The 27,289-nt window shown below is 41.4% G+C and overlaps 1 protein-coding gene across 5 annotated transcripts in view; it reads right to left on the reverse strand.

Moving 5' to 3' along the window:
• LOC148878577 (RNI-like superfamily protein) overlaps positions 1 to 27,289 on the reverse strand; it is a 113,648-nt gene that overhangs the window by 75,319 nt on the left and 11,040 nt on the right. For all 5 annotated transcript variants that reach the window (XR_016102954.1, XR_016102968.1, XR_016102977.1 and 2 more), the window contains exon 7: positions 603 to 705. Coding sequence is in view for 2 of the 5 variants with exons in the window: in XM_088956874.1 (XP_088813000.1) it covers positions 603 to 705 (103 nt within the window). In the remaining 3 variants the exon portion in view is untranslated. The remainder of the gene's footprint in view (positions 1 to 602; positions 706 to 27,289) is intronic.

A 27,289-nucleotide genomic window follows, 5' to 3' on the forward strand; every position in this document is an offset into this window, starting at 1 on the left:
AAAGAAGAAAATGAAGTGATACAAACTGAAATAGGGTGACCCCAATTTATAGCTACATGTAGGTACACGAGTAGAATCTTGAAAGTGTTTTACACCACAAGATTGACTGCCAAATAATAGACATTGAGGATTAAGTGGTGAAAATGATCTTCACCACCTCTAATATTTGGCGGGTTAGATTAAAAAGGTGGGTTCAATTTTAACATTCAGTGGGTTAACTCAAAAGATGGGCTGGTTTTAAACTTTAATTGGTTGTCTGTTGTTTGGTGGGTCATATGGACCCATATTCACCGCAACATGCATTAGAAAAAATAGCCTGGCTTTTATGTTTATACCTGGATCCCAAATCACTGTTGATGCCACCAAGAGATTATTCTCAGCACAATTCCAGAGGACGTAGTTCTTTTTGGTTTTAATACAATAACTTACCTTTTTCAAAAAACATCCTGCTCTAAAAAGGTATGTTTAGTATTTATTCAAACAAAGATTTTTTTTTTAAACTAACTATTCCAAGAGCACACATAATCATCTTTTGATCAACAATCATAATAGTAAATTGTTATACACTAAAATCATATACAAAACTTACAATATTGTCTTACCTGGCATACCGCCCAAAATTTCTACAATGGTAAGATAATTTTGAAACCTCAGAACTTTTATAACCCATTTCCACCTCATAACCTATAGACTTCATAAGAATGTCTGCACAGAATAATGGAGATAAGAAACTAAGTTGCATCTATCCAACTAAAAGTCATCTATAGAAAAATTAAAAGTTGAAAATATAGGTGAATTCATCAAAAAATTTGTGATGCAAAAAAGTGATTTCATGATTCTTGTCTGTACAAACCTAGGCTTCAAAAGATTGTCTATAGAGAACAATGGAAATAAGATTATAAGAAAATAAGTAGCTTTTTATCAAATACAATTAAAAATTATGTATAGAAAGAGAAAAACCAATGAAGAGTAGAAAGATGAAAACAAAAGAATAAAAAAAAAAAAAAGAAAGATAAAAACAAAATGCATGAACCAACCCACTATGAGCAAAAACCTACCATTGATCCATCCATAAATATATTCCCAACACAAGTACACAATGTGCCTCCTACTCCAACAAATTCTTTAGAAGCATTTTTTTGGATTGGTAACTATCTGAGTTTTATTAATTGTGTGAAAAGAATGGTAAGCATACAGCATGAGGAGTATGCCTGCACACCAGACATGGAACCAGGCAAGTGACCTAGCCCTCAACATCCATACATTCTAAACAGTTTATGGGGGAAACAATTCCCTAGTACAGGTTACTTTTTGTAACACCTCTCTGATGTTGAAAACCATTTAAATCCTTGCTCCTCCTTTATGATCCAGCATTTCTTTCCTTTTTTTTCTTCATACGTTTTGTACAGACTTTTTTATTTTCTGCCAAATGATACCATGTGTTCACTAGGTACCCTATCCTGAAAAGATGTCCTGATTGTCCCACATCAGCTATTTAATGATTTAGATACACTCACCTTGTTTGACACACAGGAAATCATTATCATCATCTAAGCCTTGTCCCAATTATATGGGTCAGCTACATGAATCCTGTTTTGCCATTTCGTTTGTTCAGTGTCATATCCATCATCAAATTATGAGCACTTAAATCATTTCTTACTACTTCCACCCAAGTTCTTTTCGGTCTGCCCTAGCTCTTCTAGCCCCTTCAACTTGTAAGAGACCACTTCTAATGGGTGTTGTAGTTGGTTCTCTATGCCCGCGACCAAACCACCTCAATCTAACTTTCTCCCTTTTTATCATCTATAGGAGCTACTCCTAGGTTTCTCCACATGGCTTCATTTCTGACCCTATCCCTTCTAATTTTTACCATGTGAAAACCTTATTTAGTCCTAGGTTACAGTAGAGAAGAAGAAGAAGAAGAGTTCGGCCAGTAGAGGAAAATCAGTCCTCTCTCTAGTCGACCCACTTGTATTTATCCCCAATAACATAGTTACAAAAAAGATCATATTGTCCCTCATAAGTGATGGGACACATAACTTAAACTTAAATAAAACAGACCTTTCACTCTCAAATAGATAAGCCCAAATGACCAAAATACCCCTTTTTGTGTACTCTAACACTCCCCATCAAGCTGGAGAGTATATGTCATATAGTCCCAACTTGTCACAAATATAATCTACTCTACCCCGAGACAATTCCTTTGTGAAGAGATCTGCCTGCTAATTTCCTGAGCTCACATGAGATGTGGTTATCACTCCACTTATCACTCTCTCTCGCAAAGTGAAAATCGACCTCAATATGCTTGGTTCTCTCATGGAAGACTGGGTTGGAAGAGATGTGAGCAACAGCTTGGTTATCACAGTATAGTCTCATGGGTTTGTCAACCGAGAACCCCATCTCCTGTAGCAAGTTCTTCAACCATACTATTTCACATGTGGTATGAGTCATAGCTCTGTACTCAGCTTCTACACTACTCCTTGCCATCACTGTTTGTTTCTTGCTCTTCCAAGTTACAAGATTGCCACCAAAGAAGATACAATACCCTGTAGTTGATCTCCTGTCTGATATAGAACCAACCCAATCAGCATCTGTATACCCTATTGTTTCAAGAGTTCCTCCACTTTGGTATAGCAAACCACGACCTGGAGCACCCTTCAGGTACCTAACAATCCTTAGAACTACTTCCCAATGAAGAATCCGGGGATGTTGCATAAACTGACTCACCATACTCACAGCAAATGATATATAGTCGGGTGATAGTCAGATAATTCAACTTTCCCACCAACCTCCTGTATCTTCCAGGATCATCAAACTCTTCACCTGCATCAACATTCAACTTGACATTAAGTTCCATAGGAGTCTCTGCTGGTTTAGCACCTAACAATCATGTTTCTTCAAGTAGGTCAAGAATATATTTTCTTTGACATAAGTTAATTCCATGCGTTGACCTTGCAACTTCTATTCCTAGGAAGTACTTCAGCTTACCCAAATCTTTCATATTGAAGTGGTCCTGTAGGAATTTCTTCAACCTATCAATCCCATTATTGTCACTCCCAGTTATGACAATATCATCTACATACACCACTAGCAAGATTTTCCCATCTTTTAAGTCATGGCTGAACACAGAATGGTCTACCTGACACTGTTTCATCTCAAAGTCTTTCACTACTTCACCCGCCAAACCATGCACGTGGAGATTGTTTCAGTCCATAAATTACCTTTTTGAGTCTACAAACCTTACCATCCTCCCCCTAAGCAACAAACCTTGGCGGTTGCTCCATATACACTTCCTCAATGAGATCACCATGTAGGAAAGCATTTTTTATGTCAAGCTGCACAAGAGGCCAATCATACATAGCAGCTAATGAAATCAACACCCAAACTGAACCAATTTTAGCCACAGGAGAAAATGTCTCCATATAGTCCACACCATACAGTTGAGAATAGCCCTTGGCCACTAAAGTGGCCTTCAATCGCTCCACACTGCCATCTGGAAGATACTTCATTGTGTAGACCCACTTACACCCAACATCATGCTTACCAGGAGGAAGAGCAGTGAGTTCCCACGTGTGATTGTGTTGTAAAGCAGAGAGTTCCTCTTCCATGGCTTGCCGCCACCCTAGGGAGGTAAGGGCTTCCTGGACAGTCTTGGGAATGGAAATAGATGATAGCAATGATATAAAGTTGCGATGAGAAGTAAAAAGGTGAGCAGCTGAAACATAGTGTGAAATAGGATGAGAAGTATATGTGTGTTTACCTTTCCGCAGGGCAATAGGAAGATCAAGGTCCAAGTGAGAAGAAGCAATTACAGAATTTGTCGACGAGGGCTGAATTGGAGGAGGGACCGATGCTCTTCTATGAGTATAGACTTGTCTGATTGGTGGTCTCTCAGTAGTAATTGGCACGAGGGGTGAATCTACAACTGGAATGGGAACCACGGGAAGGGAATCCGCAACAGGGACGGGAAGAGGAACTATGGGGGAAGGAGAAGAAACCACAATATCCGAGAAAAAAGGAACCAATTCAAAGAAGGTGACATCGGAGCACACAAATGACTTATGGAAGTTAGGGTTATAGCACTTATACCCTTTCTGAGTCCTTGAGTAGCCAAGGAAGATACACTTAGTAGCTCGTGCATCTAACTTGTCTAAACTAGGTCCCAAGTTTTGAACAAAACAAACACATCCAAAGATTCTTAGGGTGAGAGGAAACAGAGACAAGGTGAGAAACAACACCGAGAAGGGGGATTGACTTCCAATGATGAACATGGGCATATGATTGATGAGAAAATAGGATGTGAGGACAGCATCACTCCAAAAATGCTTCGGGATATTCATATTAAGCATCAAAGACCGAGCAGTTTCAAGGAGATGTCGATTTTTCCGTTCAGCTACACCGTTCTGTTGTGGAGTGTAGACACAAGAAGTTTGATGAATTTGAAAGAATGGTAGGATCCATCGTATGGATGCCAAAAAGGTTGCGGAATGGGTGGATGAATTTCAAAAAATTTTCTACCTTCTTCCAACTGGGAATCATATTCCCTAAATTTAGAATACAATATTCAAGGGTCCTACTTGAACCATAATTGAACCAAATCTTAACCAAAGACAAGGGAGGGATAATACTTGATCCAGAGAAGCAATATCTCCCAAAGTTGGTGTTTACGCCCAAAGAGGACACCAAGAATCGCTCCTGCTGAAGATGACACAGCAATGAATGGAACGAAACCAGCAGAGTGCGTCCCACACACTGAATCCTTCACAAGAATCCACTAGAAACTCTGAGCACCAAATCTTTTCAATCTATTCAGCAAAACTGATGTCAAGAACCAATTTCTTGATTTCTTTCTACTTCAAAGATCGAATCTTGAAAGAGAGAATGGCGGCGGCTGGAGAAGAACTCCTGAAGTGAAGATGGCTGAATTGCTTCTCTTCTCTCTGGAGTGTGTATGAGATCCTATCTCAATCCGCATGATGATTTCTTGCACAAAACCCTAGGTTCAAAATCTGATTATGAACTCTTAGGGTTTCTCCTCTTTTCTTCCTGATTAAGAAACCTCCTAATTAGGAGTTATCCCAATCCAAATCAGCATTTGGATAGAGGATGATCTTAATCCTATCTGCAGATTAAGTTAGCTTACTCCTGATCTTATCAGGAGGTTACCAAATTCAAATCTAATTTGAATTTGGTCTCCCATAGTGGATAAGGTTAAAGGCCCAATCCTTTTGCTAACATTAATCTCAGATCCGCCCCATAAATGGGTGATCATATCAGCCCAGTTCGAAATGGGCTTTTGGCCCATTAAGTGTTCAGTGCTTAACTAGTTTCCAATCCGCTGCCCAGTTGGGATTCTTTGTATTGCGTGGAACCCAAGCATTGATCTACACACCAGCCACATGGGTTTGGCCCAGCCTTTATTACAAGGCCTAGCCAAATTCACTGAGAAGCCCAGTGAACTCCTGAGCCCATCACATGGACCCTATGGGCCCAACACTTACATTAAGTGGTCCCTGGGCCAAGCCATCTTATAAAAACCCAGGACTGCGGGCAAGTGCAAGATTAGCCCATAAGGTATTATCCTAAATGGCCTTACACTTAACCTCTCAGCCCATAATGATCAAGCACTGCCCAACAAGAGAGGACCTCTCCCTCGGCTGCAAGGAACAGTGCTGCACTCTCCACTCACATGGATCCCAAGAATTAAAACCATTTGCAAACATTTTGAAACCGTATATATATACATATAATATATATAAATTTTTCAAAAACAAAATTCCAACGATTGAAATCAACTGCCGGCAGTTTGGTTTCCATTAGAGAGAGTGAATTCCCGATCATTACCTTTGTCCGACAAAAGGGTTGATCTTGTCACTATGATCACCCACTCAAATGAATTCTCAGACTGCCCTAATATGCCCAGGTTTTGACCCCCGCTAAGGATCTCACTGATTGGCATATCAAAGACAGCCCGATCCGACACCTAGTGAAGTATCATAATCGAGTCTAGGGGTTAGGTGTAACTTTCCAGTTTTGCCCATCTGTCTCCAAGGTCCAAGGCAATACTGGAAATCTGGTCCAGTTCAAGGATTCGAGTAATCCCATACTGCATGTGCCTTGGGTCTCACCCTGGTGGCCGAGACAGGCCATTTCAACACTTGGCGGCACACCAGTATCAGCCTTGGTAGGATAAATCTCCCCAGACTTATCCAATGGCTGTGAACATTTAAAACTAACACGTGTCCAGTTTTAGGGTCTAACAGAATTATACCAAACAACAAGAATCAAACATGCACTTTATTTATTTGCACTAAATATCAAAAGTACATCAAATCGGATTGAAGCTAAGGGCATACAAGACTATCTAACAAAATTATCCCATGATGCTCTAAGTATTGCTGAAATAGTATTGAGGTGTACTCTTTGGCATTATCGGAGCAAAGAATTTTAATATGAACACCAAATTGGATACGTATTTCAGCATAAAAGTTTTGAAAAATAAAGAACAATTCACTACGATCTTTCATAAGATAAATCCATGTCATCCTTGAAAAGTCATCAACAAAAATTACAAAATACTTATAGCCATTGTATGACATCACTTTGATCGGACCCCAGACATCAGAATGAACTAAAGAAAAAGGACTCAAGACACGACTATCAACTTTTGGACTAAAAGAGACTCTCTGATGTTTCCCAAACTGACATGACTCACAATCCAAAGATGAAAGATGACTCAAGGAAGGAACCAGCAACTTCAGAGCTTAAGAGAAGGACGACCAAGTCTGCAGTGCCATTAAAGAGGAGTAAGAGACGACTAAAAAGCTACTGGAGGGCCACCACCATCAAGGTAATACAATCACCTGCCTCATGCCCTCCACCAATCTCCATCCCCATCTTGAGATCCTGAAACACACAAGAAGAGGGATAAAAGATTATGGAACAATTAAGTGACTTTGTTAATCTACTAACAGACATAAGGTTAAAGGGGAACTTGGGGACATATAAAATAGATGATAAAGACGAGGAGAGAACAATATCACCAACACCACAGATGGGAGATGTAGAACCATTAGCAAGAGTAACTGTTTGAGATGTGGAGGACCGAGAAAGAGAAGAAAATACATTAGGAGTCCCAGACATATGGTCCGAGGCTCCAGAGTCAATGATCCAGTGTGAAGGCTTGGAAGTCAAGCAAGCCATACCTAAATGGGCAAGGGTAGTTGTATTCTGCTGAGAAGATGTATGAAGGAACTGCTCATATACTGCACGGGGTACACTCACCATCTCCTTCCCAGAAACACCAGTAGATATGGAGGGGATCAGGTCAGTTTGCTGACTTTCAGTAGCTGTACCACTAACCTTAGTCATAGCATGGTTAGCCCAAGTGTTGGGTGGACCATGTAAATCATAGCAGAAATTAACCGTGTGCCCCTCTAATCCACAGTATGTACACTTCCTACGGGCATTACTTCTTCCTTTACCACGACCTCCTCCTGAGTCCCGACCTCCACTTTGGCCACCAGCACGGTTAAACATGGGACCACCACAGTTACCTGGAAGTCCACGACCACCGCAACCGCCTCTATTTCCACGGCCTCCCCCTCTAGTCACCAAAAAACCAAATCTATATAAGAGAGAAGAATGCTCTATAGACTCAATAGATGTCCTCCTAAGATGGGCAAAAACTTCTTCAAGTGAGGGAAGAGCAGACCCCCCCTAGTATTTGTGCTCGGACATGCTCATATTCAGCCTTCAAACCCACCAGAAACCTTGTCACATCAAGCTGCTCACGCTGTTGTTGCTGAATCTGAACATCTTGTGTCAGAGGATGATACACATTGAGCTCATTTCGGATATTCCTCAAACTTGCATAGTATTCCTCCAAGCTTTGACTGCCTTGCTTCCGATTAAAGTACTCTTGGTACAACTAATACACCCTAGTTGTATTGTCTTGCCTGGAATACAATTTCTTAGCATGATCCTAAAGGGATAGGATATCCATCACATGGATGCCCAAAGATTGCGGAATAAGAGGGCGAATTTCAAAAAAAATCCTCTCCCTTCAACTGGGAATCGAATTCCCTATTTAGAAAATCATATTTTCAATGATCATTCTTGAACCATAAACTGAACCAGATCTGAACCAAAAGGAGTAGGGAGGGATAATACCTGATACGGAGAAGCAGTATCTCCCAATGGAGGTGTTCACGCCCAAGGAAGGATCCAAAATCTGCTCCCACTAAAGATGGCGCAGTGCAGGGTGGAGCAGAATCAACAGTGTTCTTCCAAAAGAACTTGACCATTCGCAAGAGTCAACCGGATGGCTTGTGAATACAGCTCCAACCAATCTTTTCTCCAAAAGATTGGTATCAAGATCAAATCTTGATTTCTCCCAAGAACTAGAGATCGAACTGCTGGAGGCAGTGACTGTAGGAAGGAGGCGGCAAGAGAGTATTCGCAGGGTGCAGAATTCTCTCTTCTTGTGATCTCAGCTCTGAAAACAAGAGTGTGTTGGTTGCATGTCTAAAGGTTGCCGCCCCCTCCTCCTTTTATAGACTTAAAGGGATCAGCTCCTAATCCCATTAGGAGTTGCTAATCCAAATCATATTTGGATAAGAAGTCCCTTTAAGTGATAAGGGATAACCCTTATCTTATCTGTAGATCAAATCAGCCATCTCCTAATCTAATTAGGAGGCTTCCAGATCTAAATCTTATTTAGATCCTGGACTCTCTAAGTGGATAGGGTCTGGGCCCAATCCTATCAGCTAATCCATCTCAGAATTCGCCCCTTTAAGTGACTAATCAAATTAGCCCAGTTCGAAATGGGCTTAAGGCCCATTTAAGGTTATGTATTCACTTAGCCTTCCAAACTGCTGCCCAGTTGGGCTTCCTTGTATGGCGTGGGACCCAAACATTGATCTACACATCAGCCACATGGGTTTAGTCCAGCCTTTGTTACAAGGCCTGGCCGAATACACTGTTATGGACAGTGCACCCCCTGAAAACCATCTCATGGTCTCTATGGGCCCAACACTTACCCTAAGTGGTCCCTGGGCCAAGCCACCTTGTAACAATTAGGGACTGTGGGCAGATGCAAGATTAGCCCATCAGACATTATCCTCAATGGTCTTACACTTAACCACTCAGCCCATAATGATCATACATTGCCCGACAAGAGAGGACCTCTCCCTCGACTGCAAGGAACAGTGTTGCACTCTCTGCTTATATGGATCCCGGGAATTATAACCTTTTGCAAACCTTTTGAAAACCATAATATATATACTTTTATATCTCATATAAAATATATTTTGCAAAACAAATCTCAACGATTGAAATCGGCTGCCGGCAGTCTTGGTTTCCATTAGTGAGAGTGCATCCACGATCATTAACTTTGTCCGACAAAGGGGCTGATCCTGTCACTATGATCACCCACTCAGATGAATTCTTAGACAGTCCCAACATACCTAGGTTTTGACCCCCGTTAAAGATCTTACTGATTGGTATATCAAAAACAGCCCAGTCCGACACCTAGTGTAGTATCATAATCAAGTGTAGGGGTCGGGTGTAACTTTCCAGTTTTGCCCATCAATCTCCAAGGTCCAGGGCAATACTGGAAATTTGGTCTAGTTCATAGATTCAATTAATCCTACAATGTGCCTAGGGTCTCACCCTGACAGCTGAGACAGGCCACCCCAACCGACTTGGTGGCACCACAGTGTCGGCCTTGTCAGGATAGGTCTCCCCAGACCGACCCACTGGCTGTGAACATTCTAAACTAACATGAGTCTCATTGAGTGTCAAGTTTAAGGGTATTACACAGAAACATACCAAGGGAACATGAATCAAATATGCACTTTTATTCATTTACAATAAACTCATAAAGTACATCATCTTGATTGAAGCTAAGGGCATACAAAACTGTCTAACAGATCCCAGATTTCTTTAGTTGTATCTAGGAACATAAAGTTCACGCTAATTTGTTGTTCCATGCTATTCCACAGCCATGTCATTATTTGTGCATCTTCCTGTTCCCAGTCACTAAACCCTAGAGAATTAGAGAAGGATTTCTCCTCTCTCACATGTTTTACCTTTTTCTTGGCTTTTAAAAACACCTCCACAGATTTTTCCCACGGCACATAATTCTCACCATTCAACTTAATAGATGTCATTTGAACATTTAAGTAATCTGGAGAAATCATTACGCCTATTTTATTGTCATTCTCATCTCCAATCAATGCCATCTTAACTAATTCACCTTACCTCACAAAGAAATCACTGCTATATGTAGAGTATTCACCACAACCTCACGCACTTCCACAAAACTTATTTCACTTTCAGAACCACCAACTTCTTCAAATACACAATACACATCAAATACAAAAGCTGAAATCACTCAGTCATTAAATCAAACATCTGTACTGCACACTACAGAACCACTCACACACCAAATACAAGAGCTGAAATCACTCAGTCATTAAATAAACGCCTATACTGCACACTGCAGAACCATTCACACACCAAATACAAGGGCTGAAATCACTCAGCCATTAAACCAAACACTTACACTGCACTCTGCAGAACCAACTTGTACTCAGCTGAACACTGTTCACCCGAACCTACTCTCTTCATACCATTGAATAGTGAGCTTCCTACCAATCACCACAAACAGCCACTGCCCCACAAACCGGAGGCATGAAGGCCTCCTACAGAGAAAAACGACCACTCCTTTTCAACCTTTCCCTTAATCTCCCAGTGGTTCTTGAGAAATCTGCAAAACCCTAGAGAGGAGGGCAATAAAAAAAACTGGGTAAACCAGAATAAAAGAGCAAGACGAGAAGATCTGAACTTGTTACATGCGCTCTGATTCCATGTGAAAACTTTATTTAGTCCTAGGTTACAGTAGAGAAGGAGAAGAAGAAGAAGAAGAAGAGAAGAAGAAGAAGAAGGGTTTGGCCAGTAGAGGAAAATCAGTCCTCTCTAGTCGACCCACTTGTATTTATCTCCAATAACATAGTTACAAGAAAGACCATATTGTCCCTCATAAGTGATGGGACACATAACTTAAACTTAAATATAACAGACCTTTCACTCTCAAATAGATAAACCCAAATGACCAAAATACCCCTGTTTTGTGTACTCTAACATACCACTTACCCATCTGAGCATACAAATTTCTGTCATACTCATAAAATCAAATGTCTATAGTTGTATAAATTCAAAAAACATTGAAAAGTAAGGTTGCCTACAGATTCTGTAAACTAAAGTTTGTACATATTCTACATCATCTTAATGAAATCTATGTTATTCATGAAAAAAAAAAGTTGCCTACAGATTTTTGGTTGGTCCAAACTCAAAATGGTTATTATTTCAGTTTTGAAGCTTTTTCTTAATTAATCAAAGCATAGCTATAATAGAAATAATATAAGTACACCTCTTCTATAATATGCAAGTACATATGTGTTATATGTACCAATGTATATGTTCACATATGTGTTATATGTACCAATGTATATGCAAGTACATATGGTAGGGTGATACAATGTTGAGACATTTGGATAATAATTTGTGCTCTGTTGCCTATGCATAACCTTTGATGCAATGAAAGTAAACAGAAGCAACAGTAACCAGAAACGGTGGGAGGGAGCAGAAAGGAAGGTAAACAAAGATCTCAAATGGCTGAGAAAAAGCAGAATGGCTTCAGGAATCAGGGAAGAAGGACAGAGTTTTGGAGTAGGGAGCAAAGAAAGAGGGAAGTTTTGTCGGTGGAAAGATATAGAGGCCACAGAAATCTGAGTGTTTCCAGTGATTCTGAGAAAGCAGTTGGGGAGAGATTTTTGCAAAAAGCCCGGTCAAAAGAACAGAGAAGTGGATCGAAGTCTTATGCAGACATGGCCAGACTACCAACTTGGTCGAACAAAGGTAAAGTGGTGCTGAAGGCAGGGACAGAGTGTTTCTACCTAATCACAGACAGTAGAAGAGAGAGCAAGAGAAAACAGTTCCTGGATAATTGTCTGGTAGGGTTGTGGAGACGCCACTCTCAGTTGAGGAGTTGCAGGTGTGGGCCTTGAGAAATTGGGGTTTAATATTGGGGGTTAGGGTGAGAAGGATGGCGAAGAATAATTTTGTTTTCATCTTACCTTCAACAGCAGAAGCTAGAAGAATCTTAAACTCAGAAGAAAGAAACATCGGAGGAGCTTTGCTTCATTTACGTCCTAGGGAAGATACTGAGGGCTGTTGGCAAATGGAAACTAGGACCCTGGAGTCATACAGGTTAAAAATTTTTGGACTTCCACTTCACTTGTGGAGTGAAGGTTTGGTGAGGAAAATTGGAGACCTGTGTGGGGGCTATTTAGAAACAGACGGTTCTGATGAAGCAAAACAAACAGTCGAGTGGGTGTGGGTGAGAGTGAAATGGAGAGGCTGTCCACCAAAGCCATCAATGTGGTGGGTTGAGAGAAGGTTTATGCGGTTGCAATATGGGCCAAAATTGCACAAGAAATTGCAGCTCCAGGGGACGATTTCAAGGAAGCAGAAGTGGTGGATAAGTGGGCATTTAAGGTGTTAAGGGGAAAATGTATAGGCAAAGAGGTTCTAAGAAAGATAAAGGGTAAAGAAGTAATTGATCTGGAAAAGGAAAAAGAGTCCACAGAATCACCAGAAACAGCTGCTGGAGCAGGGGACAACGATACCCAGATTGGTACTCTCAGAGATGAGGGCCGCCACATCGCAATTGCACAAACGAGAGAAGGTGGGATCTCGAGACAAGAGGATGAAGTTGCTGCGAGTACAATCTGGGACCGTAGGATATCTAGACCACCTGACGAAGATATTAATTATAGGGAGGTGGAGAACAGCCAGGTGGCGGTCAAAAATGACTTGGAAAACCAGATTATGTTTAAACTTTTAAATGAAGACACTTTCTTGGAAACATTGACGCTTAAATGTGTTAGTAAATTGGAAGGGTTGCTAATATCTGAAAGATTGCCAGCTGGAGAAACATGGAAGGGATGGAGAGCACTAGTGGAAAGATTAAGCGAAAGAAATGTTGTAGATGTAATTGGAGGGAGGAGGTAAACTTGACAAACTTAACATCTCAAGGTGAGCAAATACCCCAACTGAACCTGGTTCAAACATAAGTTAGAGGGCATAGTTTTCAAGGCACCAAGGCGAGGCAAGGCAACAGGGGGGCACCTCGTCGCCTAGGCGGGCGCCTAGGTGTCACCTAGGCAATGGATTTTTTTAAGTAAAAACCACATATCCTAGGGTAGTTCCCTAGGTTCCATAACCATCTTTCCTTAATAGCTATCCATAGCTTTCATAAGAAAATTATAAACTTCATGTTAATTCTAGAAAATCAACATATTATGAGAAGAAAAAGAAGAAAGAAAAGAAAATTCAAAAAATATAGGGGCTGAACCCCTATTTTTGTTATAGGAAAAGAAGAAAAGAAAACGTGGAAGAAGAAATGTGTTGATTAGACAAAATTTTAAGTTCTTCCCTTATTTATTGGTTCAGGTTTTGAAGTCTTTGAGGGTTCAATACAGCAGTTAGCAATGTTTGTGTTGATTAAACCCTAACATATAAGAAAATAATAAAAAGAAATTAGTTTATAAACACAAAAAATGAAAACTTTTGTTTAATAATGTCTATTTTATAATAATAATAATAATCTAAAAATGAACAATATAAAAGTATTTTATAAGACAGTATACAAAACTGCTTGGCGACTGGGTGATGCAAGCCTCCAAGGGCGCCTTGTTGCCTAGGCGTCACCTTGACAACTATGTTAGGGGGGTACCGAACCAGAGTAGGGAGGGGACAAACCAGGAGGGGTCCAATGCTCCAAGAAAAAACCTCAACTCAAGGCAATTTCAATACCTTTGACTCAGAGCAGTGAGAATGCAGGAAAGCAGCCTCTCGTTTCTCCTTTTGAGGGGGAGGGCAACCAGACAAGAAGCCAACAAGACGTACAGGTTTTAAACTCAGAAGAAACACTCTTGCTGAAGGGCCAAAAAGGCTTACCACCAGCAGATCCTGAAGAAAGTAGGGGCAAAGACGATCCAGGATCATTGGAAACACCTACAAAGGAGGTCGAAGGTAACCTCCTAGAGATGAAAACCCAAGACAACAGCCCTGAAGTACAACCACTGGAGGTTGTCCTTGCAGAAACTTGGAGTTTATAAGGTATGTATGGAAACAGTTTGGTGTTGTTGGGTAGGGGGAAGAAAAGCTTGAAACAGGAGCAGTTTTTTTTCTGGGAGAATCCAAAGATCCATCACCTTGGGTGATGTCTAAATTTTTTAATTTTGGGGAGTTCTTAGGGGTTTCAATGAAGAGTATGGAGGAATGACAAAAGGCTATCGCAAGGTGTCAACCAGCTAGTTGGTAAGGTCTCCTGCTGGTCATAGTGGAGACTTGGGATCGAATCCCGCCCGCACCTGGGTTGGGGGATGGGCTACCCCCCGTTGTGTAGCCCTTTAGAAGATATAAAAAAAAAAAAAAAAAAAAAAAAAAAGCAAAAGGCTATCTAATGAAAGTCAAGAGGAGAATTTTGGAGAGAGGAAAGAAGGGAAGAAAAACTGAAAAGGAACTTTTTAGACTCTCTTGGGGATTGAATGATAAAGTGGGCACTCCAGGCAGGAGTGAGGGTAACAGGAGGAGGTAAAGGGGTAAACAACTGCTCTCTTAGTTTTCTTTCTCTAATCTGACATCATGAAGTTAATATCCTGAAATGTAAGGGGCCTGAATTCTGGTCGTAGGCCAGTAGTGATCGGTGCTCAAGTGTGGAAGTGGAATCCAGACATGCTATGCCTTCAAGAAACAAAAATGGAAAACATGGGAGAAGCTGAAATCATATCAATTTGTAGTAGTAGAAACTGTGAATTGGGACCTCATCCCATCAATCGGTACAGAAGAAGGTCTGGTCATCATTTGGGATCTGGATGTTTTGAGAATGAAGGATAAAATAAAAGGAATTTTCTCATTGTCCATTTTGTCCCGATTGTGTGAAGATGATTGGGAATGGATCTTTTCAGGGGTTTATGGGCCAAACAAAAATGGTCCAAGGAGTTTGTTTTGGGCTGAATTGGATGGGGTTAAGGAAAGATGGGAGAAACCGTGGGTGGTGGGTGGAGATTTCAACACTACCAGATTTACACATGAGAAAAAAGGGGGAAATAGGATTTCAAGAGGCCAAAGGAGTTTTGGGGAGTTAGATGGGAGTTGGTGGATATTCCACTATTGGGAACAAAATACACTTGGACAAAACCAGGAGGAGGCAATTTTAGAAAAACTGGATAGATTTGTGATTTTGGCAGACTGGAAAGAGAAATTTGGCCAACTCTCCATGGAGTCTCTTCCCCATCTGCTTTCGGATCACATGCCAATTTATTTGGACAGCTATGGAGTACCACCTAAACCATCCCTGTTTAGATTCGAAAACATCTGGTTGGAAGAGGAAGGCTTTGTGAGTCTACTAAAGTTGTGGTGGTCTCAATTCCACTATAAAGGATTGGCAAGTTTTATAATCAGCAAGAAATTAAAGTACCTTAAGGAGAAGATAAAAGTTTGGAGGAAATTGGTATTTAAAGGGGTAGAATTAAGGAAGAAAGAATGTCCGAATATTATAATGAAGGTGGATAAAGCTAAAGAGAATGGATAAATCTCAGAGGAAGATAAAAGAGATGAAGTGCCAAAGCAAACTTTGACAATCTTGCTTTCCAAGAGGAAATGAATTGGAGGCAGAGGTCAAAATGTTTGTGGTTGAGGGAGGGTGATAAAAATACCAGATTTTTTCATAAAATGGCAAATACCAGAAGAAGAGAAAATATGATAAAGAAGCTGATCATGGAAGGGGAAGTGGTGGAGGAGGAAGAAAAAATTAAAGAGGCAGCAGAATGTTAATTCTCAAAGCTTTACAAGGAAGAATGGAAGAGAAGGCCTAAGGTAGACGGGTTAGAATTCAGCAGTTTGTCCGAAGAACATGTGAGAAATTTAGAAAGGGTATTCACGGAACAGGAGGTGTGGGAAGTAATAAATGAAATGGAAGGGGACAAAGCCCCTGGCCCACATGGCTTTACGATAAAGTTCTTCAAAAAATGCTGGAGTTTTCTAAAAGAGGATATAGTGACAGTCCTCTCAGAGTTTCATTCTTCAGCTGCTTTAGAAAGAAGTCTAAACTCTACTTTTATCTCTTTAATTCCTAAGGAAAAAGGGGCTGAGGAACTTAGGGATTTCAGGCCAATAAGTCTTATAGGTAGTGCTTATAAATTTTATCCAAAGTGCTAGCTAAAAGACTGAAACCAGTCATGCATCATGTTATCTCAGAGTTCCAGGGTGCTTTTGTTGAGGGAAGACAGCTGATGGATGGGATTCTAACAGCAAACGAACTAATTGACTCCCGGATTAGGAGTGGAAGAGCTGGACTGTTGTGTAAAATGGACCGTGAAAAGGCGTACAATCATGTGTATTGGGGTTTCTTGGATTATATATTAAGGAGGATGAATTTCAGCTCCAAGTGGAGGAATTGGATGAAGGTGTGTGTTACAACTCCTTCATTCTCAGTTTTGGTTAATGCCATGGCCTGCAGTCATTTCAGGAGTTAAAGGTGTCTAAGACAAGGTGACCCCTTATCTCCCTTGCTATTTGTAAGTACATGTAATTTACCATCGCCAAGACTATGATGAAGACCACAAAGGAAAACCACACAGAGAAATCCCAACCGGGACACCTCTGTAATGGCACAGAGAGCCATCCAGGACTTGCGATGGGCATGAAATGCCTTTTGGGACCTGCAATGAGCATAGAGGGCCACCCAAAACCTGCGATGAGCAATGAGCATCACCTGAGACTTGTGATGGACATAAAATGACATCACTAGTATGAGAAAAACTCAATACACTACTAGTGCCTTGCAATGGACACAAAATGGCAGCCTATGCTGCAACAAACGGTGGATAGACCCCAAGACCAGCAACACCCGCCTTGTCACAATGAGCTGTGACAAGGCACCTCGAAGGAAATCGAGCAGACACCGAGCATGCCAGTCGGACCCAGATCTTGTCATTGACACGTGAGCACAGGGAAACCCATAAGGGGACATAGCTTACAAGTGCCACGCGAAAATCCTTGAGAGAAAGGAAACTTTGTCCTTGTAGGATCTTGTTGGACACATGGAAAAACCCCAATGGTACTCCCTTAATAGCTGACATAAGGACAAAGATCCACTTTCCTAATAGGAAAGGTCTCCCTTTAGATCCTTATCCTTGTAGCCTTGGGATCCTCTCTATAAAAAGGGGGACAAAACATGATCTCTCTCTCATCACCCGAGACCTCTCAAACCTCTTATGAAGCCAAAGCCTACCTGCAACCTGAACCTATGACCTTAACTTAAGACTCATTCCATCTTTGCCTTTCAAGGAGACCATCCTGTACCGCTTCACTACCATACTTAACACTATTTTTTTGTGTGATGGAAATTTTGGGAAATTTGACTTTGAGAGCAGTATCAAGTGGTTGGTTTTTTGGAGGGTTTTATGGTGGGAGAGAACAGATTAGAGATTCCCTTGCTACAGTTTGCAGATGACTCTCGGGAGCAACTTGATTTTTTGATGGCAATACTATGGTGGTTTGAAGTAGTCTCTGGACTACGGTTGAATGTACACAAAAGTGAGCTGGTAGCAGTAGGTGAGGTATGAAGTTACCTTTGTACCTAGGAATGCCCTTGGGAGCCAAATGCAATGCTAAATCTATTTGGGAACCAATCGTGGAGAGGATTGAGAAGAAGCTGGCTGGATGGAAAGCGAGGTACCGGTCAGAAGGGGTAAGCTTACTCTAATAAAGAGTGTTTTGTCTTCTTTACCTGTTCATTTATTATTGATATACCCAATTCCAGCAGGGATGGCCTCTCAAATTGAAAGACAAATGAGAGAATTCTTATGGAGAGGTTGAAAGGATGGTAAAAAAGTTCATTTGATAAATGCGGAAAGGTGTGTAAATCAAAGCAGAATGGGGGATTGGGTAATAGAAAACTTCAAGAGTTGAACTTAGCATTGCTTGGCAAGTGGCTTTGGAGGTTTGGACAACAAGGGAGTTGCCTATGGAAAAGAGTAATTCAAGCAAAGTACAGGACAAAAACGAGGGATGGGATCCAAGAGAGGCAAATCAGTCGTTTGGTTGCTCGATTTGGAAAAAGGGTTGTGTTGAGTTTGGGCCGATTTTAAGTTATTGGGCCCAGCTTTGTTTTATTTTTATTTAAGTTATTAAGTTAGGAAGTTATTGGGCCTTAGGCCCATTAGTTTATGTTATTTTAAGTTGCGACTGTTCAGCTACTTAAAGTAGCCACCCTACTAAGGGTATTTGTGTAATGTTTCATTCTTTTATTTTAAGTATATAAATCAAGAGGGGTTGGTGGCCAGATCTATTCAATTCTGGTGACATCCCACTCTCTTTTCTTCTTCTCTCTCTTTCTCTCTTGCTGAAACCTTTCAGTCTCTTCTACTTTTCTTCACAAAGTATTCATCAGAATTAGTTATCAGCAATTTCTGCTGGTTGAAAAGAGCTATAATTCTTTTAGCGAGGAAATCAATTTTAAAGTAGGAAGAGGATCCAAGGTTCGATTCTGGATAGATTGCTGGTGTGGAAACAACTTGTATTTCCAGATCTGTTAATCGCAGTGGACAAGGAGGCAAAAGTGGCTAGATATGTGCATTTTCAAAATGGTGATCATGTTTGGAGCCCACAGTTTAGAAGAGCTGAATGATTGGGAGTTTTTTTTTTTTTTTGACAAGTAAAAATAAAAATTTTATTGAAGAGAAAAAGAAGTTACATCAGGAGGTGACAGGATATCACCCGATTACAGACCAAAATTCAAATTAGAGAACATTTTCCACAGTACGTATCTGAAAATCCAAGAGTTCTCCTAATCTGAAACCAAAGTCTTCTTTCTCTGCTTGGCTGAATTCTGGAAGAATCATCAGCCAATCTACCACTGATCTGCCCACAGCAGCAACCATCTTGTCCATGCTGCAAGCTTTATCTTCAAATATCCTTTTGTTCCTCTCCTTCCAAATGTTCCACAGATTGCAAATGGGATGCACTTTTTTTTATCAGCAAAAATCCTTCATTAATAACAGAGAAATTAAGATACAATAATAAAGATTGCAGAGGAATAAACTGCAATCTCCAGCAATCAGTTACAATTCTGCCCAATACAGTGAAGATCTATTTGCCCCTTGTTTTGCTAGGGTATCCGCCATCCCATTTGCATCCCCTTTGACCCAACCAAACTGAGAGTTGAACTTCCTTGCAAGTGTATCAATTTCTCTGAAAATAAACTTGAGCTTCCAAGGTACAGATGTGATGTTTTTGGCCCAAGAGATGACCAATAGTGAGCCTCCTTCAATTTCTAAGTCTGTTGTTCCTATCTTCTCAGCCATCTTTAGACCTTGAAGTAGGGCTAGAGATTCAGCTTGTATTGAGTCACCATAACCTATTGGTCCTGAGTAGAGTGCCACCACCACACCCAGATGATTTCTATATACACCCCCAATGCCTGCCCTTCCAGGGTTGCCAAGAGAACTCCCATCAAAGTTCAGTTTTAGTTTGTTCCGTGCTGGTGGCTTCCATTCCATGCTTACAAGAACTTTGGGTACATCTGTTTGTGCTACTTCAGCCCAATTTCTTAGTATCTCATTCGTGGAGTAGTTTCTGAATATCTCCATGGTCTTCACCCAATGTGCAGTTCTGATTTTTATGGCTTCAATAACTTCCTCCTTTTTTTTTGCTTTTACCTGAAAAGATTCTTAGGTTTCTTTCCTCCCATATAGTCCATACTGTAGCTACTCTCACTACCTTCCATATGCATTTTCCCCTTTTCTTCTGTTGACACACGAAAGAGGGGCTAAAAAGACTTACCACATCTTGTGGGAGAGCCCATTTGCATCCAAAGAGAGAACAAACAACATTCCAAATACCAGAAGCAAAAGAGCAAATAGTAAGTGGGTTAGAGTTTCACCACATCCCAAACAAAGGACACACACATGAAGAGAGAGGCAATTGTTTGGCCTCCTTTTCTGTAGCACATCACAAGTGTTTGCCGAACTGAACCTGTTGATTGAACTGAGAAGAAGAAGAAGAGGAAGAAGAAGAGAGGAGAGTCTGATGTGTTCGAATGGGCACAGTTCATCAGTCGGCCCTGTTCACTAATATAAGAACAATACATAATTTACAAGAAAGGACCAGGATGCCCCTGATTAGTGATGGGACACCCGGTCTAATAAAACACAAGATACAATTAGGCCCAGTTACTAAGGCCCATTAACTAGAGACTCTAATACCCAGCCTAGACAAGAGAAAAACAACATATCAGCCGAACCAACACTCCCCCTCAAGCTAAGCATGGATGTCAATCATGTTTAGCTAGACCAGTAAGTCCAAAAATTTCACTGTGGTTAGCCCTTTAGTTAAAACATCTGCAATTTGCATCTCTAAGGGAGTGTAAGGAATGCAGAATTCTCCTGTGACTATTCTTTCTCTAACAAAATGGCGGTCTATCTCAATATGTTTTGTTCTATCATGTTGCACTGGGTTATTTGCAATGTTGATACCATCCTTGTTGTCGCAGTACAACTTGAGAGGACACTCAGTCTTCACTCCCAATTCACCAAGAAGAATTTTAAGCTACAACAATTCCGCAACACCATGAGCCATAGCTCGATATTCTGCCTCTGCACTAGACCTTGCAACAACATTATGTTTTTTACTTCTCCATGTAACTAGATTTCCCCCAACAAAAGTGCAGTAACTTGAAGTCGACTTTCTGTCACCCACAGAACCAGCCCAATCAGCATCAGTATATCCTTCAACTTCAATTCTATTGTTTTTTTTGAATAGTATCCCTTTCCCAGGGCAAAACTTCAAATATTTGATAATTCTTTCTACAACCTTCATGTGAGGAATTTTGGGATTGTGCATAAACTGGCTGACAACATGAACGGCATAGGCAATGTCAGGATGAGTGAGGGACAAGTAAATTAACTTCCCCACTAACTTCTGGTATCTCTCCTTATCAAGGTAGTCCTCTCCCACTGACTCCTGTAGACCATGATTCGGTTCTATTGGAATATCTACTAACCTGTACCCCAGCATGCATGTCTCTTGTAGAAGGTCAATGATGTATTTCCGTTGACATATATAGATACCCTCTTTGGATCTAGCAACTTCAATCCCTAGGAAGTACCTCAGTTGACCCAGGTCTTTGATTTCAAATTCAGCAGCTAGGACCTCCTTCAATCTGTTGATCTCCTCCTTACCATCCCCAGTAATTACCATATCATCTACATAGACGATAAGAGCAATAAGTTTCCCATTCCTCTTCTTTATAAATAGAGTATGATCTGCCCCGCTTTGAGTATAACCACCTTTCTTCATGACTCCACATGGCTTCTCAAACCAGGCATGAGGGGACTGTTTAAGGCCATAGTGCCTTTCTCAGTCTACACACTTTTCTGCCAAATTCATAACCTGGTGGAGGATCCATGAATACCTCCTTATGTAGATCACCATTTAAAAAAGCATTCTTCACATCCAGCTGATGAAAGCTCCCACGAGAAGTTTGCAGCTAATGAGAGTAGGACTCTGATAGTGTTGAGTTTTGCTACGGAGCAAATGTTTCTTTGTAGTCAACTCCTTCCTTTTGAGTAAACCCCTTTGCCACGAGTCTAGCCTTGTACCTTTCAATGGACCCGTCCTCCCTATGCTTCACGGTGAACACCTACTTGCATCCAACAGTACCTTTCCCTTCTGGTAGATCTACTAGTTCCCAAGTCCCTGCTTTCATCAAGGCCTTCATTTCTTCATTCATAGCCTCTTTCCACCTTGGGTCAGACATAGCCTCAGAGTACCTAGTAGGAACATGCACAGAAGAGAGAGCAGACACAAAAGAACAATAACTAGGGGACAAGTGTGAGTAAGACACAACATCCGCAATAGGGTATCTGATAGTACAAGAACGAGTAGGTTTACGAAGTGCAATTGGAAGATCCAAGTCAGAGGAATTGATAGGATTACCTTGAGTTACTGAGACAGGTTGATCCGAGTCCAATTGGTTGCTATCATGAGTTGGAGGGCTCTTCTTCCTTCTATTGTAGGTAACTCTGATATCTTTCTGTTGTCTGTTGGAGCCTTTAGTAACATTTTCCACATCACTAGTAGTAGTTGGACCAATGGGAGCCTCACTAGATTCACCTGGGATACCACAACTAGGAGGATCAAGAGGAGAAGATGGAAGATCCGAGGCAGAGAGGGGCACATAGAAATGGGGAATAGAAGAATCAGCCGGAGGGTCCTCTTCCATCCTACTAGTCTCCCCCTGAAGAGGATCCGAGGAAGAATGAAAGGATTGAGACTCAAAGAACACCACATCTTTTGTGACATATCTTTTCTTGGTGACTGGATCATAACACTTGTATCCCTTCTGAGTAGGAGAATAACCCAAGAAGATTCCCTTTGTAGCTCGAGGATCCAATTTTGCCTTCTTTTGTGACATATCTTTTCTTTGGATCCTTGACATGTATGGAAGATACACACCCAAAGACCCTCGATGGAAGAGAAAAAACAGGAAGATGAGGGCAAAGAACTGAAAATGGAGTCTTCATTCCCAAGACCTTAGATGGCATTCAGTTTATCAGATATGATGCAGTGAGGATTGCCTGAGACCAATAAGCCTTTTGGAACCTTGTGCTGAAATAATAAAGCTCGTGCAGTCTCCAATAAGTGTCTATTCTTGCGCTCAACAACCCCATTCTGTTGGGGGGTACTAGCACAAGATGACTGGTGAATCATCCCCGCATCCTCCATAAACAAGTTTAAGGATCTTTCAAAATATTCAGCAGCATTATCTGACCTGAATTGCTTGATTTTCTTGCCAAATTGTGTTTCAATCATTTTGCAAAATGCTATGGTTACCCGCGGCTCTTCATATCGTGTCTTTAATAAGAAGATCCATGTGCATCGATAATAGTGGTTAATAAAACTGATAAAGTATCAATAGCCATCCACAGAAACAATGGGAGAAGGACCCCAAACATCAGAATGCACTAAGTCAAAAAGTGCTTGAATTTCATTACTAGAAGTTGAGTACATAGTTCTACACTGTTTTGATAATTGACAGACTTCATAAACTAACTTTTGACTTGACACACCTTGAAACAATTCCGGAAATAACATTTCCAATGACGAGAACTATAAATGACCTAGTCTAGCATGCCACAGGTGCAGCTTAGATAATGACTCCACATTAGATTGACCACTAGTAGTAGATGTTTGAAGGGCTGAACTGATGTTTGCATCCAGGTAGTAGATGCCTCCTCGCTCATGACCGCTCCCAATCGTTCTCTTCGTCAAGCTGTCCTGAAAAACACAATGGGTAGGAAAAAAGGTTATGCTACAATTCGAGTTCTTGGTAAGTTTTGAAACAGATAAAAGATTTGAAGAGAGATTGGGAACATGTAAGACAAATTTGAGGGAGATGTCCTTGCTTAGGTCAACCATTCCTTTCCCAGATATGGTAGAGAGGGAACCATCAGCAACCTTCATCTTGCCTTGACCAGACATTAAATGATAGGAAGAGAATAAGGAAGACATGTGAGTCATGTGGTCAGTCGCACTAGAATCAATAATCCAGGAGGCTGGATCAGTGGAACTAGTTGCACTAAAGGCTGAAACAATACCTGATCTGGCAAGGGAGGTGGAAGCAAGAGAATTTGTCCTTAGGCGGGCCAGTGCCCGGCTAAGTACCTCTACCTCATCAGCTGTGAAATCCATAGGCCCATGTCCTTGGGAACTGGTAGTTTGTCTCGAAGAAGAGGAAGCAACTGTGGATGAGTGTTTGGAACCTCCATCACTGTGACTTGCTGCTAGGTTCCCACTTGCCAAATGGCCCTTCTGGTACTTCTTCTCTTTCCTCAATGTTGTTGGTTTCAAATGAGGGTAGAGAACCCAACAGTTCTCTTTCACATGTTTTTCTCCCCCACAGTGAGTACACCTCAGGTGTCTCTTGTCAGAGAACGTGTTCCCCCTTTGGCTTGTAGAAATGAGAGTTGAATGTTCTATAGACTGCTCTACTGGTTTAGTCTGGGCATCAACTTGCATCTCCTTTCTTCTCACCTCTTCATTTCTCACAAGATAGTAGACATGATGTAGATCAGGCATCTCATCTCTTCCTAGAATTTGGGACCTTATGTTCTCATATACCGGATCTAGGACAGCCAAAAATTTAATGTTCTACCCTCTTCAACTTGTTTGTTGTGTTTCTCCTTATCTCTGGCATTCTCCCAGTCTATGATGAGGTGGTGATCCAGCTCTTCCCACAATCCTTCTAATGTAGCAAAGTATGTAGCAACACTCATGTCTCCCTGCTTCGGGGCAGCAATATCTTGATTCAGTCTATAGATTCGGGCATTATTTTTTTTCTGCACATAAGTCTTAGACACCTTCTCCCACATCTTGGCAGCTGTGGAGAAGTGTTGAACCGTCCTAGCTACCCTGGGAGACATTGAAGCAAGCAGCCAGGACATGACTGTAGCATTCTCTCTTCTCCAAACAGCATATTCAGCACTCCCTATTTCGGGTTCTTTCTTCTGCCCGTCCAAATAGCCCGTAAGATCTCGGGATGTGATAAAGAGCATGGCCGAAACAGACAATTCCCTAAAATTGTATTCATCAAGTAACACACTTGTTATCTGTAGGCTGTGCAAATTAGGGTTCTCCAGATTATGAGACCTCCCACTAGTCCTAATATCTCTAGAAGAAACTTCCCCAGATATTGAAGACATCTTCTCCAACTTGCAAGAGTACCAAAACTGTCACACAGGTTATGTGAAACCTCTTCAGACTTCCGGACCTTGCAGCACTGTAATCTCAGACCTGAGGGTCTGTTTTAGGGCTGTAATTCCCTTCCCACTCTGCTGTACTGCCCCACTCACTATTGTCGCAAGCTGCCACTTCCAGTTGAAGTACCAAGCCAAAACAAAAAAACTCTGCTGTGTTTGGCCACTGTTGCCGCAACCCTGACCTAGCTGTTGTGGCTTCTACTACACACCAATCACTGCTATCGCAGGTTAACCTTCACCCATGAATTGCTCTAGGACTGCTGAAATCAGTCCTCTCTTCTAGATCTGTTTTACACAGATCTCACTTAGCTGAATGGCTACACCTTGCTCTATGTATCTCTTAGGGCATCAGCTACTGGGACTAACTCCCCTTGGGCCCTACAACCAAGAGAAACCCTAGGTATAGGTTCTGCATGTTCTACGACCAGACCTAGGGTTTCTTTGCAGTACCAAGATAGAGAGAGGAGTGCGAGACAACTGTTGTAACCAGGCGAGAGAGGTGTTCTACGACCAGACCTAGAGCTCTGATACCATGTTTGTCGAACTGAACCTGTTGAGAGAGCTGAGAAGAAGAAGAAGAAGAAGAAGAAGAGAGGAGAGTCTGATGTGTTCGAATGAGCACAGTTCATCAGCCGGCCCTGTTCACTAATATAAGAACAATACATAATTTACATGAAAGAACCAGGATGCCCCTGATTAGTGATGGGACACCCAGTCTAATAAAACACAAGATACAATTAGGCCCAGTTACTAAGGCCCATTAACTAGAGACTCTAATACCCAGCCCAGACAAGAGAATAACATATCAGTTTTGTATGCCCTTAGCTTCAATCAAAATGATGTACTTTATGAGTTTATAGTAAATGAATAAAAGTGCATATTTGATTCATGTTCCCTTGGTATGTTTATGTGTAATACCCTTAAACTGGACACTTAATGAGACTCGTGTTAGTTTAGAATGTTCACAGCCAGTGGGTCGGTCTGGGGAGACCTATCCTGACAAGGCTGACATTGTGGCGCCACCAAGTCGGTTGGGGTGGCTTGTCTCAGCTACCGGGGTGAGACCCTAGGCACATACAGTGTAGAATTAATTGAATCTTTGAACTGGACCAGATTTCCAGTATTGCCCTGGACCTTGGAGATTGATGGGCAAAACTGGAAAGTTACACCCGACCCCTAGACTCGATTATGATACTGCACTAGGTGTCGGATTGGGCTGTCTTTGATGTACTAATCAGTGAGATCCTTAGCGGGGGTCAAAACCTGGGTATGTTGGGACAGTCTGAGAATTCATCTCAGTGGGTGATCATAGTGACAGGATCAGCCCCTTTGTCGGACAAAGGTAATGATCGGGGATGCACTCTCACTGATGGAAACCAAGACTGTCGGCAGTCGATTTCAATCGTTGAGATTTGTTTTGCAAAATATATTTTATATGAGATATAAAAGTATATGAATTATAGTTTCGAAATGATTTGCAAAAAGGTTTTAATTCACGGGATCCATACAAGAGAGAGTGCAACACTGTTCCTTGCAGCCGAGGGAGAGGTCCTCTCTTGTCGAGCAGTGTATGATCATTATGGACTGAGAGGTTAAGTGTAAGACCATTGAGGATAATACCTGATGGGCTAATCTTGCATCTGCCCACAGTTCCTGGGTGTTACAAGGTGGCTTGGCACAGGAACCACTTAGGTAAGTGTTGGGCCCATAGAGCCCATCTGATGGGTTTTAGAGGGTGCACTGTCCATAACAGTGTATTCGGCCAGGCCTTGTAACAAAGGCTGGGCTGAACCCATGTGGCTGATGTGTAGATCAATGTTTGGGTCCCACGCCATACAAGGAAGCCCAACTAGGCAGCAGTTTGGAAGGCTAAATGAATACATAACCTTAAATGGGCCTTAAGCCCATTTCGAACTGGACTAATTTGATTAGTCACTTAAGGGGCGAATTCTGAGATGGATCAACTGATAGGATTGGGCCCACACCCTATCCACTTAGAGAATCCGAGATCTAAATAAGATTTAGATCTGGAAACTTCCTAATTAGATTAGGAGATGGTTGATCTAATCTGCAAATAAGATAAGGGTTATCCCTTATCCTGAAGGGACTTCTAATCCAAATATGATTTGGGTTAGCAACTCCTAATGGGATTAGGAGTTGATCCCTTTAAGTCTATAAAAGGAAGAGGGGGTGGCAGCCTTTAGACACAATCACAAGCAAGCAATAGATAGTCTTGTCTTCAGAGCTGAAATCACAGAAGAGAGAATTCTGCACTCTGCAAATACTCTCTTGCCGCCTCCTTCCTTCAGCCGCCGCTTACAGTAGTTCGATCCCCAGTTCTTGTGAGAAATCAAGATTGGATCTTGATTCCAATCTTTTGGGGAAAAGATTGGTGG

Source organism: Nelumbo lutea, chromosome 1 (genome assembly GCF_056320005.1).
Source record: "Nelumbo lutea isolate HS-2025 chromosome 1, American lotus-T2T, whole genome shotgun sequence".
Lineage (NCBI taxonomy): Eukaryota > Viridiplantae > Streptophyta > Magnoliopsida > Proteales > Nelumbonaceae > Nelumbo > Nelumbo lutea.